This window comes from Camelus dromedarius, chromosome 30, assembly GCF_036321535.1.
Source record: "Camelus dromedarius isolate mCamDro1 chromosome 30, mCamDro1.pat, whole genome shotgun sequence".
Classification (NCBI taxonomy): Eukaryota; Metazoa; Chordata; class Mammalia; order Artiodactyla; family Camelidae; genus Camelus; species Camelus dromedarius.
Window position 1 is genome coordinate 12,697,479 of NC_087465.1, and position 19,988 is coordinate 12,717,466.

Genomic DNA, 19,988 nt, shown 5'->3' on the forward strand with positions numbered 1-19,988 from the left:
TAGCCTCTATCCAAACCTCCATCCATTCCCCACTCCAATTTCACCAGCCCATCCTGGAACCCAGAGCTAAAATCAATCCTACGTTGCTTCATTTTACAAAGTTTTCTTTTTTTAAAAAATCACCCTTATGTAGACAACTGCTAAATCTACCCACATACATATCTTTTTCATGGGGACCAAGCCTATGAGCCCAATCATGCAATGCCCTTGCCTGAATCAGGGACATGTCAACCTGCTCAGATGCAAAACCATCATCCTATCCCTCTGTAATGGTCATGCCACCTAGACTGCAAGTGTCCTTTTCACTCTGATTCCTCCAACCCCCTCTTTCCTCACACCTTAGTGCCAGGTCTATTATTTCTACCACTCTAATCTTTCACAACCATTTTTCCTAATTTCACAGCCACTAGCCTAATTACCTTCTATCTGTTCTCTTGGAAAAGCTGGCAAATTGGCTTTTCAGCCTCCACTCTCTGTATCTGAAGCAGAGACGTTTCTCTTTCCACAGCCTCGATTTGAGCAAGTCCCTCCTAGCTCTGTAGTCCTCAGCAGGCTCTCCATTTTCTCTCAAATTAAGTTTTCACTCCTTTGTCATGTTTTCAAGGCCCTCTATACTCTAAGACCAAGCTTTTTTATTTTTTATTTTTATTTTTTTGCTTTACTTGCCACTTCTTCCACACACACTTTGTATTTGTATAACAACTAGTAACTGACAAGAATATAAGAGTGTTACAAAATACAAGGGCACATCTAATTGTCCTAACTTTTCTCTGTGACACTTATTACCTCCATTTTACAAAGAAACACGAGTCCATATACATAGTCAACATTTAAACCAAACTGGTCTACCAAGTGTTTAATGCTCCCTCAGATCCACAATAATGCCAGTGCCTTTTCTTCTGACATGTTCTACAAACATCTGACCAAATCCCACAATTCCTTCAAGGTTCAACCCAAGTCCCACCTGCTTTGTCAAATCTTGCCTGATCTACTACGTAGGGGCTGATTCTTCTCCTTGAGTGACTAAATCTGAGTTTGTACCTCCTTTAAAACACACATCCCACTCAACCTTGTTTTAAATGTCACAGTCGTATCCATTTGAACATATTATAAATGTCTTCAGAACTACAGCTTTTCTATCCCTACAGAACTTAGCACCATGCTTAACACTCAATATTCACTGAAGGAATGGATAAAGGTAACAATGTATAATTGACTTTGAAAAGGAGATCACAGTGGACTTCATACCACTCAGCACACCGCATGGGACAATTAAACACACTGTGTATGATCAAACGTAGGATCACATTTTCTTCCTTCCAAATTATCACTCAGTCAACATATGTGCAGGTTCTTGTGAAGCCCTTTGCTTACAGGACATATGCCCCTTATGCTATTTTGAACAAAGTACTCTTTGGAGAAGAGACATTAGCATAAAGGAACATCTATCATTGGAGTTTTCGTATGTTTAAAGAGAGCCTTATTTTTGTTTGTTTAGAGATAATCAGTCAAAAGAGAGGTAAATAAGTCACACAGATTTAATAATTCATGAGGCATGACCACCCAAAGGCAAATATTAGATATTGCTATAAGTAAGCCTTTAAAAAGCCCTTTAAAAAATCTATACCACACATGATTTTGCTGTACAGATAACAAATAACCTATAAGACAAGAGGAAAGTATAACCATCATGATGTTAAGTCACGGAGTCAAGGACAGTATCACTCACAGATTTAATGAGCACTCTTTCTCAAATCATGAGGCAGAAGTGGAAATGTATGTTTTTAAAAACTGTGTCAAGAAGTTTAAAGATAGACATTTCACCTGGTGCCAAAAAACACAGGAAGATTCCCTAAAGCTTTTGTATTTTGAAATATTTTGTATGTTTCATACAAATATATATAAAGATACATTTGTAGAAAACAATGTATGTCATCTTAGAAATGTATAGTAACTTTGATACTGGAAGCACTCTAGGTAATGTTCAAGATCTACTGAATGTGGAGAAAAGAAATTAGTTATGTTTATGTGTAGGAATTCCTTGTTAATTATTACACTCCTGAGGACTTCTGATATGCTACAAAATAATATCCAGAATCTCAGGTTAAAAAAATAAAAGTTAATATAATTTTTTTTAATTAAAAAAAATAAAACCTGTATCAAATGACTAAAAAAGTGGCATCAAGGGATACCAAAGACATATGTAAAGAAAATAAATAAAATTACATGAACTATAAAAGGGGAACATAACAGTACTCCTAAATTTAAATATTTTATATATCTTAAAGACATGCAATGAATAAGTATTATATGCAGCCATTCAACTATTTCTCCTTTATCTAAAAGTATGTACATCCATGAAACAAACGTTTTTTTCTTTGATAAATACCCATTTGGAAAACCAAGTATCCCTTTATGTTTAGATTGGCTCTGTAGCCTGGAATATAGTTGTTATCCCTCCATAAATTTGAAGTCATCCTCTTTTTCTTAAAGGAGAGAAGACAAACAGCAAACACAATCTTATGAAAACCAAATCAACAAACATACACAGACTAAACCTGCACTTAAGGGTACACATGGCCAACAAGGCATGGGAGTCAATTTCAAAACCTGTAATTCACAGGAAGTGCAGCACATTGAAGAATCTATGCACACTGATTTGTGTAGCAGTCTAGACTAGCTGACTTTTTTTTGGTAAAAATGTCTCTTGCAACTCTACCTTTCTTTGTTTTGTTTTGTTTTTTTCAACTCTCCTTCTTGCCATGCTAGCTCAGGTTCCTGACACATGGAATCTGGACAGATCGTGTGAGCCTCCATCCCACTGCTCATCTCTGCCCCAGTCCAATCTCTCCCTGGAACCACTGCCAGATGAATACTTAAAACACTTGCTCAAAATATGCAATGGCTTCTCCAGGATGAAGTCCAAATTCCTTAGCCTACTGTTCAGGGTCCTCCACAGTTTGGCTCCAGATGATCCTTCCAAGCTTATCTACCATCAATTCCTTCCTTCAGTTCAACTGCTCTCCTCACAGCCTCCTGAACTATCCTACCTTTGTTCAGATTGGTCCCTCATTTAGAATGCATTCCGTCTCTTCTCAACCTATTCAAATGCTCCTCATTTTCCAACACTAAGCTCAAGTTCCCTTTCCTTCTTGAAGCTCAGCAAGCTCAAGAGCTCTTTTTTCTGAACTCTGAGAGCACTTTTGTTTGGATCAGTGGCTTCTAGCCTTCTGGAGAATGAAGCCCTCTTTCTAACACCAAAATATTTCAGAATCCAGATGATAGCCTATTTTCGATCTGTTGATTGAGAAAGTGCATAATGACAAAATCCCACTGTGAATTTTTGTGAGAAAATTTCTATTTTAATAAACATAACAGACTGTCCATATGTGAAAAAGAATTACATATATATGCAGCCTGTTAATTTCCTCATCCTTCAGACAAAGCTTTTTGCACAGAATTTGCTGAACTTCAGTACTTGTTCAATACTTGGGCATCTCTAAGCCACAGATTGAAAATCCTCACCTTCATAATTTAATTGACATACCATGATCTTTGAGTTTTTGCCAAATTTTTTTTTAAAGTCCTATCTTCAGACTGAGCTTTTTCAGGCAGGGGTAATGCCACATACTTCACTGTATATTTGCTAGAATCTGGCATAGTTCTCTGGATACAGTGAAAACTAAATACATATTTCCTCCCTAGGACACTGTTAAGTATCTGAGGTTCACTTTTATCACCAATATTTTATTATAAAAATTTTCATACATACAGAAAAGTTGGAGGAATTATACAGTGAACAGCCATAAACTTACCACCAGGATTTCACAATGAACATTTTACTATATTTACTTTCCCACATCTATTCCTCATAAAACTGTATTATTCTACATGAACTAAAAAAAATAAGTTGCAGACATCATACAGTTCCCTGAAACACTTCTGCATTCATATCATTAACTAGAGTTCATATTTGTTTATGGTTATTTTTTCTTTTCAGTAAAATATATATATAATGAAATGAAAAGACCTTAAATGTGCCATTTGATGATCTTCCACAGATACCCACACTTAGATTCCAAAGTGGGATCTAAACAATTTTTAGTGTGTTATAATAATGAAAGCATGGCACAATGGTGTGGAAAGATTGCTCCAATTTTAAGAATCAAAGTAGCAATAAAACATACTCAACTTATGGCCTAGGCAATATTTATGTAGAATTTTCACAGGGAAGAGTAATCATTTAAAAACTAGTTTATGTTTACTGAGCACTTACTCCATGCCTGGCATTGTGCTCATAAGAACTTTACAAACAATAGCTTATTTGCTCCTCAGGGCAACTCTCTGAGATTAATTTATTGTAATTGTCACATTTAAAAGATGAGGAAACTGCAGCTTAAAGATGTTTAAAAACTAGCCTAAGGTCACCCAGGTAGGCTTCAAGTTTCTTTGATTACCATACCTTTTATGAAACCACTGAAAAGTCAAACATTGTCCAATTAGGGTTTTATCATCCTTAATCACGACGCTCGTGGAGATCTGAACAATCAGTGAACGGCACAGCAACAGGAGTCCCAGAATAGCAGGGCACTGGACAGAAGTGTATCAGTGAATGTTGCAAATTAGCGGATGGTAAAATAAACTAGTGTGTGAAGATTGGAAACAGATGAGCTGGCTCAGACTCAGAACCTCAATCATATCAATCTGGCAAGAAAACGGTTGACTTGCCTAAAATGTTATCAACCTACCAAATTTACATCTCAGGTCATACCCTTTTCCCATCTTTTTCTACTCTTCACCAAATCACAGGAGCTCCCAGACATACATCCTCCCTGCACTGTGTATTAGTCAGGCAAGTACTGGGCACCCCAGGTAGTCAGAGTACCTGCAAAGGCTATTAGGCAATGTGAGGATCTCAAAGTGGGAGGGGACATCCTCTCCCTCTATGCAGATGCTGCCGTAGCCAGTCCCAGTGGACATGTTTGTTTAAAAAATATAATATGTATTATTATTTAATAATAGTGGTGATTCTTTGATCACATAGGAGATGGCAGTGACTGTGCTTAGTATTTTAGGTCTGTTGCTGCCTTTAAAGAACCTTGAGCCTCCACTACGTGAAATATATCCAGTGATAAAGATGCCATCCCCACGCTTCCCAGTGGGGAAGGCAGAGGCTCAGAGATCATACATCATAACAACAACAACAACAACAAAAGCAGCCAGTGGGTATTAAGGACTTCCTCGGAGTCAGACTGTTCTAAGCACTTTACCAACTCATTGAACTCTCCTTGCCCCCCTAGAGGTGGATATTATTATTGCCTTCATTTTACAGACCGACAAGCAGAGATGGAGAGCAGCTCCGTAATTATTCAGCATCACACTCCCTGACTGGTAAGTGGCAGAGCTGGTATCTCGGCTTCAGAGCCTTCTCCCAACCCCCTGCTCTGCTGTCCCGCAAAGCCCACACGTTAGTAATGCAATCAGTCAACAAGGTGAACTTTTTTAAGCGCAGGTTAGTTTGACTACAAAATCCATGCTCTCACCACCATGCAATGCAACTTTCATTCTCCGCCTTCCTTTAGGCAAGTATCGGACAAAAATTTGTGCTGAGAGAGTAATATATAAACAAGCACATGATTTCAGATTAAAATGTCTTTATAATTTCTTATGTGGAGTCTTTTCTCCACATCTACCACCCATTGAATACTGTTTCAAAATACTATCTAAGTGTATTTCCAAGACACAGACTCAATTACATTCCTCTCCTGTGTGCAAGCCTTCAGGTCACCTAGCTCCTTCAGGTTTGAATCCAAACCCCTGAGCCAGGTTCACAAAGCCCTTTATCATCTGCTAAAGGGTGATGGTCTCAGCCCCATCTCTGTGTGCTCTGCCTGGGTCTCACACCACACACATATGCACACACGCACAGCACCCCTGGGATTAGGGATGTCTTTACTACAACAGAATAGTCCACGGTCTCCCTTCCTTCCTGGCTTGGCACCCAGTGTTTTTCTACCTCTCCTTTGAGACTCTGTTGAAGCATTCCCAGAGTGCAGAAACCATCCTCAACCACTTCAGGCATGACTAGGTGTTCCTCCTCCTCTGGAAAATACAGTCCTTATCATAAAGTGTGGTGGCCCTCTGATCATAGTTCTGCAAATCACAGCAGACTAGGAACTTGTCCTTGGCAAGAATGGCATTTGGTAAATTTCTAGACACAATCACTTAATAAGTATTTCTTGAATTAACAATGAAATGGTAGATATATAGTATGGTATATATTCCTATATATCACATATCCTTAAAAATATGTATATTCTTTTCACTGAGGTGTGTATATATTCTTGCTCTTATAATTTTCCCCACCTTAAAAATGTTTATCTCCAATCATGATTTCTTTCCACCTATGTTTTTAGTAGGTGTATTAACCACTTGATCTTTATATCATTCAGTTGTTTCTTGGACTATGTGGAAGTTGATTCATCACTGCTGATTGCTATGAAGTCCAAGTTGAAGTTTCCATATCTGACACAGTTCATCCATACATACCAAATCGAGCCCATTACTACAGAACAAATTAAAACTCAGCAGAAATGCTAACTGTTCTCTGGATGGATAGCCCTTCACTCCTACACGAATTGGTCTGTGAAATGATCATTTTCAAAAATTTGAAAAATGGGCTTTAGCGACTTGTTGAATCTGTTCATGCTTTGTAAATAAAACTAGAGAGTCTCTCCTCCTGTAATCATTCACCTGCATTATTTACATAGTAACATGCAGGAACAAACATCTGCTGACTGCTTAATCATGGCTGAGCCTCAGCTGGCTGCTGAGGACGCGCTAGTGAACAGGCCTGTCTTTGCCTCTAAGGGAGCCTGACCCTCGATGAGCTGAAAAACACATATAAATGGAAGCTGTCATTCCTTCATTGAGTAATAACCTTAGATAAGGTAACAAAAATTTCTTAAGGCAGGTAAGTACTTCAGTAAGCACTAGGATTTTAGGCTACTGGGGAACCCATGTTTCAGGGTGGACAAGATGTGGGTGGGCTTTGAAATCAGCCCAACATGACTTTGAACCTCTTTTCCGACACAGGTGATACACTGTGTAAACATAGACTAGTCACTTTAACTCTTTAAAAAGAGATGTATAAAAGTTACCCTAAATTTTTTTTTTTGAGGATAAAATAAATAAGGTGGGTAGAGGGAATAAAAGATGTGCTCCATCAGCTGTTAAGAACTCAGTCAGTTCAGCTCATAGTCCTTGCGTTGTTAAAGAAGTATTCTTCCCACCCAGAATATCCCCGTATCAGTAAGAGATGCAATGATAAAACAGGGAAGTATTTTAGATTTTGATTTAGATTCATTTTACCAAAGGAAAAAATGCTTCCAATTTGTATTACAGGGAGTACTGTAACATAACCTCGTTGGAATGTATTTGGTGGAATTTGCCCGCCTTTTTCAGTATAATGGGATACTGGAGGCATGAAACAAAACTGAAAAATTCACAAAACCGGCCAACTACCTTGTAGACAATCATAGTAAGCTTTTCGTTAGAAATGATTTGGGGTCCTAAAACTTAACATAAATCCTTGATTAGTTTCTCAAAATTTATATTCTCTCAGTAAAGGCAATATTTAGCAGGCATTGAGGATAGCTATGTGCCAGATAATTTTCCCTACCCAAAGTGAAAATGGAAAAGTAGAAAACTTGCAGATATGTGTGTGTGCATATATATATATACACATCTATTTTTCTATTATGTTGTAAGTTTGGAGGCAAAGAGAGGAGAATGAATTACTCTTGGACTTTCCTCCAAGTCAGCACAAGCACGTGCACATGCGCACCACTTTATCTATATACTGCTCACCCCAAGACACCCTTGGGCATCATTACTTACAGCTGGAATCCATGACCACAGGGATAAGGATTAACCTAAATATTAGCACTTGTTAATGGTTTGCACATCTCTCTGGGGAGAACCAGTTTCTCCCAGAGGTAGGATGCTCATACGGAGATACATATTTCTGTTTATACAAAAGTTCTGGCCCAGCTAGGGGAGGGGTGCCGCAGAACTATGAGGTATGGGGAGTAGGTGAAAACTATCTACATAGAGTTTATCATTTATCAAGAAACTCTGAGCCTAGTTTCAGGCAGTAAGTATTGAAGTTCCCACTTTTACTACAGAAGATACAGTTAGTGATACAGAACAGGCTAGAGCATTTCTGCCAACCTGCAAGGCCCTACACACACCACCCTTTTACTCCTCCCACTTGACCCCTTACAGGCCGTCATTCTCCTCCCGCCCCCAGAGCGGAGCATGCGTGCTCCCACCTCTTGGCTTTGGTAACTGCTCTTCCCTCAGATCTTCAACAAAAGCCAATGCAGCTGCTTCTTTGAGATTCACTTGGTTAATATCACCTGGTTTTCAAAGTTCAGAGAAATGTGACCATGTATATCATCCACTTCAAAATCTTTTAGAGGTAGAAAATACCGATTCTGAGCAGTAGCAAAACTGCAACCACTTTAAAAATTTCCCAGTAACACTGCTTCCATCCAAATGTGCATATAATAATGACTATTATAATGAAAAGCAGAGATGACTTCCCATCTCCGTTTGATCCCAGAGAGGCTTAACATAGACAGACGGCTGAAGGAATTATAATTAAGTCTAAAGCTTTGAAAACTAGTAAGAGACAATCCCCTAGAAGTTAATCTATTGATGCAACATGCTATGTGCACACAACACGAGGAAGAAATCTCACACACTCACGCACAAGAGAACTTAAGAACCAGAGTAAAACTACCCTTGGGAGATGTCCTTATAATGAAGTCCTTTTGTCATCAAAGCCTATGCCATTGGTCCTTTTACAGCTCTGCCGTTGGCTGGAGAATGGTGTCCTCCAGTCATGAAGACACCAACATGACAGTAGAGGCACCCATGTCTAGTATGAAGGTATTAGAAAAGGCACCAGCAGACGATGGGAATCATCTATTCTCCCTTGAGTGATACAGTGATTTGAAAACCCAGGCTCTGGACTCTAATAGAACTTGACTCAAATACCAGATCAGATACCAGTGGTACTAATTACAAACCACGTGCCTTTCAACTTGGTATTTAACTTTCCAAGACTCAGTTTTCTCGTGCATAGAATAGCTACGGTACCATCGAAGAGGCTACAATTTACACATAGCCTAGAAGTTAACAGATACAGAGCACTTAGTAAGTTCCAAGCACATTACAAGTTTTACTTATCCTTACAGCAAGCCTGATACAAGAGCTGCTCTTATGCCCATTTTACAGATGAGGAAACTGAGATACACAGAAGTTAATGTGCCCGAGCTCATACAGCTGGTAAATTACAGCTGGGATTCAAACCCAGTGACTTAACCATTATGTTGGCAATCTCAAAGGATTTTCTAAAGATTAATGAATCACAGAGAATGGTCAGCTTAGTGACTAACAATAGGCTATTCCCCAAAATTAGCCATTATTATTATAAACTAACAGCAGGCATGTGAAAATTATTTTCATATACTACATATGCAAATATTAACTTTTAAATTTTTTTCATTCTTTCATAGCTTTTGCTAAAGAACAATTTAAAAGAGGCCAATTCTGTGGCTATACACAAACTCTAAAACGTCATTTATAAACTCCTTTCCTCCCAATGTCCCTTAATCTTTCAGAAACTAAAACATGTGCAGAAGGTAAACAATAATAAAATTAGATTATCATTTTTATATTGACAACAAAATATCTGACCACAAATACATAAACATAGCTTTTAAAATGTAGCCTCAAGCCATAATTTTGTACACATTCATTTGAGCTTATATATTTCTCAAAAATAAGATTTTAAAAAATACTCTAGTTGGATATAACTGTATTTTACTAAATTAAAATTACAGTGAGGAAAACAAATTCAGATAATTTGTGTTCTAAGCTTTGCAGAAATGATAAAGCAACTTTAAAATAACTTCTGATAATAGAAATTTGTAAAATTGAATTAACCTATGATCCTAAAATATGCAATGCACAATTAAATCCATCTTAACATGCAGAAAACTTAGCCACCTAACTCAAGATTGCATCTCTTATCATCTTGGAAATCTGATATACCAATTCAAAATTACTATTTGAATTACCATCAGAATTCCTGAAACCCTGTTTGGAGTGAAGATTCCAATTGCATCTGGTTTTATGTCACTTAAAGGCAAATTCCTCTACTTTTAAGACAACTTTAGCTTCTTCCTGAGTTTGAATCTAAATTTACAATAGAAAAAGCTCAGAATTAGAGCTCTTAGTTCTGCTCACTCACACCTCTTTTTTGCCCTCTCCCACCCCTCACCCCCAGACAACCAAAAATAAACACTCAAACTAGCAATATATGAACTGACCAATCTTAGGCTCCCATGGACTTCAGACAACCAGAAAAAACAAAGATGGAAAGAATCACTGCTTTGCAAACAAGGCTTTAATTAGGTACGCAAATAAAAACCCTTTTACTGCTAGAGCCCTGAGTCCTTCTGAAGAAATGTGTCCCACCTAATTCTCACACTTACACACAAAACAAACATCAACACGCAGCCTCTACTAAAGAGAGGCTTGAACATACACCCACACATTGGAAATCTTCTCCGATTAGATGCTGCAATATTTATCTAAGAGAAACATTACCCCCCAAAAGCCTATGTCTTAAAAATGATGCTTTAACAATCTCTCTAATAAGAAATTTCTCTTCCATCCTGTCCTGGAAGACAAACTGCCCCAAAGACTAGGAAAAATAGTGAAAAGAAAAGCCATAAATGATGTTTACATAACCATTCCATCAGTCTCTCCAGGTCAAGCTTTAATTGTTTAATCGTAATTAAAATATTTATTAATTCATCTGGAAACATAGCACTTCTAACAGTGCTTTTCTGAATGCAAGTCAACCATTTAGGTATGCTATTTTATATTTTTTGCATATTTATGTTTTCTATTTCAAAGACTTATAAAGTGGGTGAAACCAACTGTTCACTGCACCAGTAACGATTCACAAGAGAACCTGGAATCAAATATAAAAATATGAAGAGTTGCAACTTTTGAAATAGGAAACATTCAAACAACGATTCTCACCAAAGAACATTTCAACTAGGAAATTTGAAAAAGCAAAATGTTTGAGGCTGTAGCTCAGTGTCTGTCTTTATCCCTTAGATGAACCATGAAAAGAAGCACTAGCCTGTGAGTACAGAACCTACAAACACTGAGTCTTATGATAATTTGGCAGCAGACTTAAGAAGAAACTTAATATTCTCTGCCTCTCCACTCCATTCCCTTCTTGTTTGTTCTTCAGATGAAGTTATGGGTTTTGATACAGGAGATTTTCATGTTTTCTTAGCCTCATTATAGGAACAAGTGGTTGCAGGAAATTGGGGGAAAAAAAGGCTCTGGTGAAAGAAGACAGTCTATAAAAGTGGAGGCAGGGCCAACAACTGTGTAAACTAAAGGGAAGCTTGGTTGATCTAATTAAGGAGACAATTCCAATCGGGCCACAGTGAAGTCACTTAAAATCAGTCATGGCAGAGATAGGTAGAAATACTCCTTACGGAGTTAGGAGAGGTGATTGATCTTTTAAACATGCTTTGAAATGCGAAGAAATTTCTTGTTCTTTCATTCCTCCAGTTCATTGGTAAACACTGCTGGTTGCAAAATAAATAAGATTTCAAAGAAAGAATAGGAAAATCCATAATGATTATATCCCAGGAAAGCTGGCCAGACACTATGAATTTGCTGATTTTAAGCTCGATTCCTCTAGTGGTGACTGAGAGAAATGATACAAATGCATTATGGAACATGTAAGTAGCATGAGAAATTGATTCACAAACTTAGTAATAGCCCAGAACTTTCTGATATTGTTTGCCCCTGAATAGGCATGTAATATAGATGGTGAAATTTTGGGTCCATATTTTCAAACTGCAGACTAAAATAAAACTGAACACCCCACTAGATTGACTAAAATCCCATGTAGTCTTTGGATAATTCATATTGATATCTTTCAACTTCACTTTCTAAACACAATAACCCTTGCAAAGTTCACCAGTGCAGAATGCCTGGAAACAGAGTGAGTTGAGTACCTGGGTACTTGTCTGAAATGGGTCTAAAAAAAATCCAGTTCTAAGGCATAAGATAATTAAGATTTTCTTTTAGGGTAAGAAATAAGTTCCGAGTACTTCCCAGATTGATGGTTTGGCAGATGACACAATTCCCTAAAATATTTCATTATTTTGAATTTATTTTAGATACGCAAAAATCTTATCAAGTACATATTAATGTGATATTAAGCTATTAAATGTAAATATTCAGAAATATTATCATTTTGCATGCCCTTAAAACACAAGCCACACATCATTCACACAAAGCCATCCAAGGGGGCGGCCCCCAGAACATGCTCTGTTTCAATATTGCCTGGTTCTTATTTTGTAGGAGACAATTTGCCAGTAAGATGATGACAAAATGAAAACACCTTATACCTATTTCATTTTTTAATATGTAAGAAAATTAGCAATTATAATTTCATAATTACACTTATCAACATGTATTGGTATTAAGCTGAGTAATCTAGCATACTTAGTCTTTTTTTATTTTTAAGTCACTTTAAATAAGTGTCCCATTTGGACTTCACAGTGATGAGAACGGCTGTTAAAGGTTTCCACCTATGGTCCTCTGATGCTGCCCTGCATGCTGACGCTGGCGTGGGGCCGACCAGTGCAGGGCCTGCCGCGGTCTGTGTGCCTGCACACACCAGGCCACACCACAGCAGTCAGGCTCACACCTGAAGCCACATTCCAAAGGAGAAGGAAAAAAGAACTGCTTGCATTTATTTGCTCTATAAAATCTATTTAAATGCTAGAATGACATTCCTATAAATAACTTAAATTTCTTTTTGATTGCCCATCGAAATAGGAAGAAAAGTGTTTCAGATGAAAAGGAACCTTATTCAGGGATTTCTTTTAGCTAGGTCAGCAAAGTTTTTACTTTTGACAGTGACCATTTTTCATAAATTATTTACTCAAAAAAGAAAACACAGACTACTTACACGTAAAAGCACTCACTGTTGCTACAAAAGTTATTTTATATTGTGTCTATTATCATAAATTACGTATTGTTTCAGAAAGGCTTCGCTAATACATACTGGAATACTGCACCAAACAACTTTATGGCATTTAGTTTTGTTTATTTTTAAGAACTGTGATAAAAGATCAACATGGTGATTGAGAAAAAATGATGGTTAAGGGTTTTGTGTATGGATGGAATTCTAATATAGATAATGTATTGAACATCTAGTGAAACTTATGTTCTAAGTTCATCAAGGTCCTAAGGCTTAATAAGGAATAAATAAGCAAAAATATCACCTGCAAAGAATTTTTCAATAGGCTAAAGTAGAAATAAATACAATGCAATATATAACATATCCACCTATCTGTTGAAATTTAAAAACATGCATAGGAACTGAATAAATGTGCATGACAGCTAACAACACATACAAATAGCTTTATCTATATGTTTAGACTTAGGTATATATAGGTATGTATGGATTAAAGTAGGTATTTTTACTTACATAAATATTCATACGTATTAATTATACAAAAATAATTGTAACAGTACTATGTTTGAAATATGCTACTTAATCTCTAAGAAAGTAAATTAATTTCACGTTATCTTCCAAATCAGGTTGTATATTTATAAACAATAAAGGTTTTGGTTTTTTTTTACTTATTTATATTTTAATGGCCAAAGCCACAAGAACATTAGGCACACAAATTGTTTTATTGATGTTTAAAAACAACCCAGCCCAATGCTGCATTTAAACAAATTTGGTTATATTTAGTAACAAAGGGAAAGTCAAATAAAGGAAATAATTCCAAATTTTCATTGCTTAGATAGCAAAACAACTGCAAATTGATACTGTGCTGTGGAGAACGAGCAACAGGAAGAGAAAACACACTCAAAGGTTAAACATGTCATGCACACATACACAGGTGTACCATGTATACATATACAAAATAAAGCCAGTCTACGTAATGTTACAATAATGTGAGCCCCTGAGGGTGACTACTGATTCATAAGTCAAACTACCTGAACAAGAAATGGAATAGTAGTTGCATGGATGTGACAACCGAAATCATAACCACCTAAAAAACACAGTGTATACTGATGAAGAAATAAAGCACAAAGTAAACAGTGAGAAGGCAGACACTCACCTTCGGTGCCATTGGGAGTCATGGAATTACTATTTATATGAGAGTTATCGAGTTTGGGGGATTCACTACTACCACTCAGACGGCTATGCGGGCTGGTTAGATCCTGCATTTCCATAGACCTAAAGACAAGAAGCCTTCCGTTTGACAGATGTACCAAATTCATAACACCACTCTAATGCGCTAACGACTTCACACCTTCTTTGAAACACATTCGCACAAAAGTCCCATTGTATCTCTTTTCTTAGCCTCAAAATAGTTCATCTTATTTGAACTTCAGTCATCCTTTCATAACATGTATTATTAAAAATGTCACTGGCCTTACCTATCCAGCCAAACGTTCATATGGAGATTTTTTTTGTTTTTAAATCTCTTTTTCTCTCTTAGATAGCTCATCAAGTCACAAGATCTAAGGAGACAATTCCACCTATCTTTATTCCCAAAGAAAACATGTAGTCATGCTTTGTGTTCTGTATTGGGGGGGAAAAAAAAAACAAACCCAAGATATTATTTTTTCTAAAAGAAAAGATTAAGGTGTAAAATTGAAAAAAAAAAACACTTTTCTATGGAATCTGTTTCATCTAATAAATTAGCACTAGGTACTCCCTTATAATTTACCGCCCAATTGTAATTTAATGGGTCTCCAAACCAAATAAAACACTTGAAGCCTAGAGTCCAGTGACAGGGAATGAGATAGCCTTGATGCATGTGTTTACTCTGGCAAACTGCTTAATTGTTCCTCTGTTTCCCTTGAAACAAATGCAGCATTAAAACATTATGATGCTGGCTCACTTGTTTGCTTTGTGGATTACATACAGTGTGCCCAGCTGAGCGGGATGGGCCAGCATTCAGTGAGTCCCCAGGAACACTGCTCTCAGAGTACCTCAGCTGTCACTTACTCGGGGAAGTAAGATCAATTCCACTTCACTGCTAAAACTGGGCATTTTCACAACACAAAAACAGCAAAACGCCCCCCCAAAAGTTCTTCGACTCAGCAGTTTCGTAGTCTCTCCAAGGTACAGAAGCCACTACTCATGCTCACAGTTTCAGAACCAGCCATTTATCGTTCATCTTCTATTAATGAAGAGAGGGCTTTTCTGTTTTCTGACAGCCAAGTGTTAGAAAGTCTGAGGCCCATTCACTTTATTTTAAACTTTATGTGTTTTTCTTAAAAGGGGGGGTTATTATTACATGTATGAAGACAAGACTGTCTGCTCCTCAGCCCAACCATGTCAATAAAAACTAGTCATTTTAATTCAGAGGTTGCACTTAAACTGACTGTAAACACCAGTTTTTAAAATGGCTTAACATGAAACCATTTTACTTCTACAGTGAGTTTTTACTTCCCTAAATCTTCTGAATTCAAATGAGAAATGGCTAAAAATCCAACTTCTGTCTCCTAATTCTCATTACACATTCACAGATTTCCTAACACCAGGAACAATTTTCAAACCCAAGCTCCTAGTCCCTTTCTACACAGTTAAAATTTTCTCTACAAGCACATACACACACACACACACACACACACAAATTGTCAAGTAATTTCCAACTGAAGCTGTGGCTATTAATAGAAATAATTAAGAAATACTAGATAAAAATAGATAGGGGGTCACAGAAAGGTAATCTCCCCAAATGTCAAATATCAACAATCTCCTTACCTGCAACTTGAGGAAACAGCAACATCTGAACGGGTTTGAGATGTTTGCACCTGTGATCAGGGGTAAAAAATTAGAAGCTGTTGTTACTCTGCTTCAGTGTCAGCTCTTAATTATACAGAGCACATGGCTGAGGACGACAATGCTCTCTTTTAACCAAAAGAGAAAAAAGAGGATACTGCAGCGGTGAAAGGCATATTGTCTTTAAGTTGAAGCCTCCACTGTTGTTTCCTCCTCCAGGTCTACCCTCCTCCTCCCCTTGTCAGGGGGGGAAGGCAGCCAAATGACGGGATAGTGATTCATCACTGGCCTATGACAGCTGCAAACGGGATTACCCCTCCCCCAATCAACATGCAAAGCAGCCTTACCCAGGCAGCTTGGAAAAGGTGCTTGGAAAAAAATAGCTATTAGCAAAATGAGCGTGTTTCACAGCAGCAGTTCAAGCATTAACCCTCCAGCATCCTCAGAAGATCTTTCATCTTCTGCTATCACCCGCTGAAATAGAGTTCTCGCCCACGCCTTTGACTCCTGACAGTTCTTATCCTTATCCTGGTGGTTTTCTCCTATATTTCCCATTGGTCATTTAGCATTCACTAAAACAGCTTCTGGGCAACTTTCAGGCGATGCCAGGACTAAATTCGGGATGGCCAAGGCGAGTTCTCATCCCTGAAGTCCCACAGTTGAGCACTGGGCTTCATCTACCCAAGCAAATTTAAAATGCAGTTCATTTTAAAATTCAGTGAAATCCATCAGTGCCTGGTGCAAGAGAAAAAGCAGTTTGCTTTTTAATTTCCCATCTTTTAAACCAGGAGCGAGAATGCACAGTTTAATAATCAATTCACTGTCTCAGTTTGCCAGAGTTTTGGTCTCATTTGCCTCCAGATGAATCTGTATCTGGGATTTCACTGAACAACTAACACGCAGGCTTTGCTAGTTTCTGCCCTTCCTCCAGAGGCAGCACAAACTGCCAGCAGGTGACAAGCTCAGGTGAGGGTGGGCTGCTGGCTCACAGGCTCAGGCTAACGCCTGTCTCTGAAGTAAAGAGCATTCTGCATAACGTTTAAAATGATTCAGAATTCCAAATCCTTGATGTGCATTTTCATTCAACCTGAACTAACATCAATTAGGGTTACAGAACAAAGATGAAAACTGAAGCATCTCAAATGGCATTAAAGTTATCCAACCAAATTTCTTCTATTGAGTCCTGTTATTTTTTAATTATGATTTATGAAATTAAGAAGTACTACCTTTTTGGCAAGAATAAAGCATCGTTAAACTCTAAATATCTTGGTGTAATGTTACATGAAATTTCTAGGTATATTTTCCTATAATATGTGCAAGACAAAAAGCAATTTTTAAGAGATGTCTGCATAGTCAATGAAAATTTAATTTTAATGCCTGTAGATAGGTCATTTTGTGGTAACAGGCTTCTGTAATTTTTGTTAAAATTAATGTTCTTACACAAGACTGAATGTTTTCCTTCAGAAACTGCAGCAATATACCTCAAGGATAAATTTTTTTTTTCTTTTTTCCACTTGTATACACCTGGAATAAATTATAGGTGAGAACTAACTTAGTTTTAAGAACACTCTTGGCTTAATTATGTGAAAGACTATGTAAAACACACTTTCTGTTAAATGTTAAAATACATTCCTATTTTAGTATTAGCTAGAGACTATAATCTTAGAAATATAATTTTAGTTTCATTGTATACTTTGAAGGTCTGATTATATTTATATTTGAGGTTTAACCTATCATATTTAAATTTCAAAGTCAATCTGTTAATAAAAAGATTAACTTCAAAATAAGAATTATTCTAACAGGTTTTCTCACTGAAAAAATATGCATTCTCACAACATACTTTTTTAATGCTGGCTCGACTCGGTCTGTACTGTACTTGGTGCACCACAAGTTTTGATTCTGTATCCATGATCCTCATTTCATTAAGTGTACTTCAGATATATTCTTTTGTGTCTCAGGGATTATTTAAACCATGTGTTGTGTGTTACTGTTTTTAAAAATGACTCTTTAATCAAAATAACTTTAAAACAACTAATCCTCACTTAGGCTGGTCAGCTGAATCCACATCGTGGTCCAGGAAAAATAAATCTACTCTCAAGAATGCGAATGCAGACAACAATTAGACACAGATGTGAGCAAAATTAGTTACAGTTTACAAAATGCTACACTTCACATGCTTTTAGTTTTTTATGTGTAGTACAAGATTACAGTGCAGTAAGGAAACATACTCTTGTAATGACTTATCTAAAAAGAACACCTATTTCTGATTGGCTTTGATTTTCTCTTCTGTTTGACAGTATCTCTGGAAGTTTCTGGGTTTTAAAGTCTAAAATCATAACGTGTTGCAAAAAATAATTAATGAGGCACGTTTCCATTCAAAGGAGAAAAACATTATTTCATGGTTTTCAGAAAAAGGCTGCTGGGCATTCAGTAAGCTCACATTTTCTGCTTTCCATCCCTAAACCTAATATGTTTCTTGTCTTCTCCTAATCTGGTATTTTTAATTCAAATGCTCCTATGAGTGCAAAACTATTTCCCGTAACGTTATAAATGGTCATCTTATATTACAATGAAGTCATTTCACTTTAATGCTTTTTAAAACTCTTTGTATAGAACACCCCGTGTAGCGTACTGACAGAGTTGTGAAAATACAGAGAAAACAAGATAGCAGGGCTTCTTAGAATTTAAATTCAGGAATCCTAAAGGAGTAACTTTGACTTCTGATTAGTTAATGAGGTCTTTTAAGTTTGCCTTTTTTTCTAATTAAATTTATAATTCTTCACAGATGTAACTTTTGTTGATGTTCAATTTGTCTCTCTCATTTTGTTAAACCTCACATAGTACTTCGCCAATCCATTGAATAGCCACATTAAATCTGTTAATACCATGCTCTTCAACCCCCGAAATTATTTCCAGAAGGCAAACTTGCTTTGAGAGATCATCAAACAAGACTTAAGGTACACATTTTATCACATTTTCCCTACCACAGAGATCAGGATGCAGAGCAAAATTCATGACTTTTGCACTGTTTATTATACTTTGCTAAATTACAAATCAAAAGCATCTGACAGAAGATCATGGATGAAGCCAAAAAGTTAATAATGTTCTGTGAAAAGTAAACTGTAAATGGAAAGGGATTCTAAATCTCAGCAGCAGAGAGCAAATAAAATGTAGGTACTTGTCTAAATTATGGGTTTTCCACTGGCTTTTTTTGCTTGCTAGAAGCAATTTTTATAAAATGACTATAATTTTAAACTTTTTTTTTTCAAACTAAAAAGAAATTTTCAAAGTGAAAGTACTGAACTTTTCTAAATAGACTTGGCAGGCGAGCTGGTTTTGCCCAACCACAGATCAACCTGAGTCCTCCCAAATTTGAAAGACAATGGCAATTTTCTAATCAGAATGTATTTTATAGGGAAAAAAAATGTGCCTCAGGCACAAATCTGCTTTTAAATCAGAATATATTCTTGCTAAAAAGCTCCTTAATCAATATTTCCAAGTACGGTGTCAATGATGTAATAAAAACCTAAACCTAACAGTGAAATGAACTTCCAGGAAAAGGTAGATGTCTTTTAAATGTATAACGCTTACCTCCTTCTTTATCAAAGACTCCAAAAAATTGTTTTAATACTCTTTACAGATTTTTAATGTAATATACGGTATCACTGATTCAAGTGCCTTGTTTAAAGAAAATGACAAAATAGAGTCCCCGTGAAAACAAAAACAAGTAAGTATTTAAACAACGTTGATTCTACCTATAGACTGAAAGGACTGTTTTCAAAAGTAGCATTTATTTAAGATGCTGAGTGAAATACTTTTGATATCTTATTAAATGGAAGAAAAGGTTTTATTCTCGCTGCAAGGTTTTTTTTTTCTTTCAATGTATTCTTATAAAATACATTTTCACAGTCAAATGGAAATTTTCTTTTCAGAAAATCACTTATTATGTCTACAAAACTCCCAGATCAGTTGACTTCCCTTTGCCATTCTAAAGCTGAACAGTGGCTCAATTAGGTTTTTCTGTCTGTCACCGCGAAGAATTTTCAGGATTGAAAATCCAGGGCTGTTT

General features: G+C 36.7%; 1 protein-coding gene across 7 annotated transcripts in view; it reads right to left on the reverse strand.

Moving 5' to 3' along the window:
- EYA1 (EYA transcriptional coactivator and phosphatase 1) overlaps positions 1 to 19,988 on the reverse strand; it is a 274,443-nt gene that overhangs the window by 118,562 nt on the left and 135,893 nt on the right. For 5 of the 7 annotated variants that reach the window (XM_031441477.2, XM_031441475.2, XM_031441476.2 and 2 more), the window contains exons 2-3: positions 15,902 to 15,951; positions 14,247 to 14,365 (exon numbers count right to left, since the gene is read on the reverse strand). In XM_031441477.2, the coding sequence (XP_031297337.1) occupies positions 14,247 to 14,365; positions 15,902 to 15,951 (169 nt within the window). The remainder of the gene's footprint in view (positions 1 to 14,246; positions 14,366 to 15,901; positions 15,952 to 19,988) is intronic. The other 2 variants (XM_031441478.2, XM_010979345.3) reach the window with 1 other exon arrangement.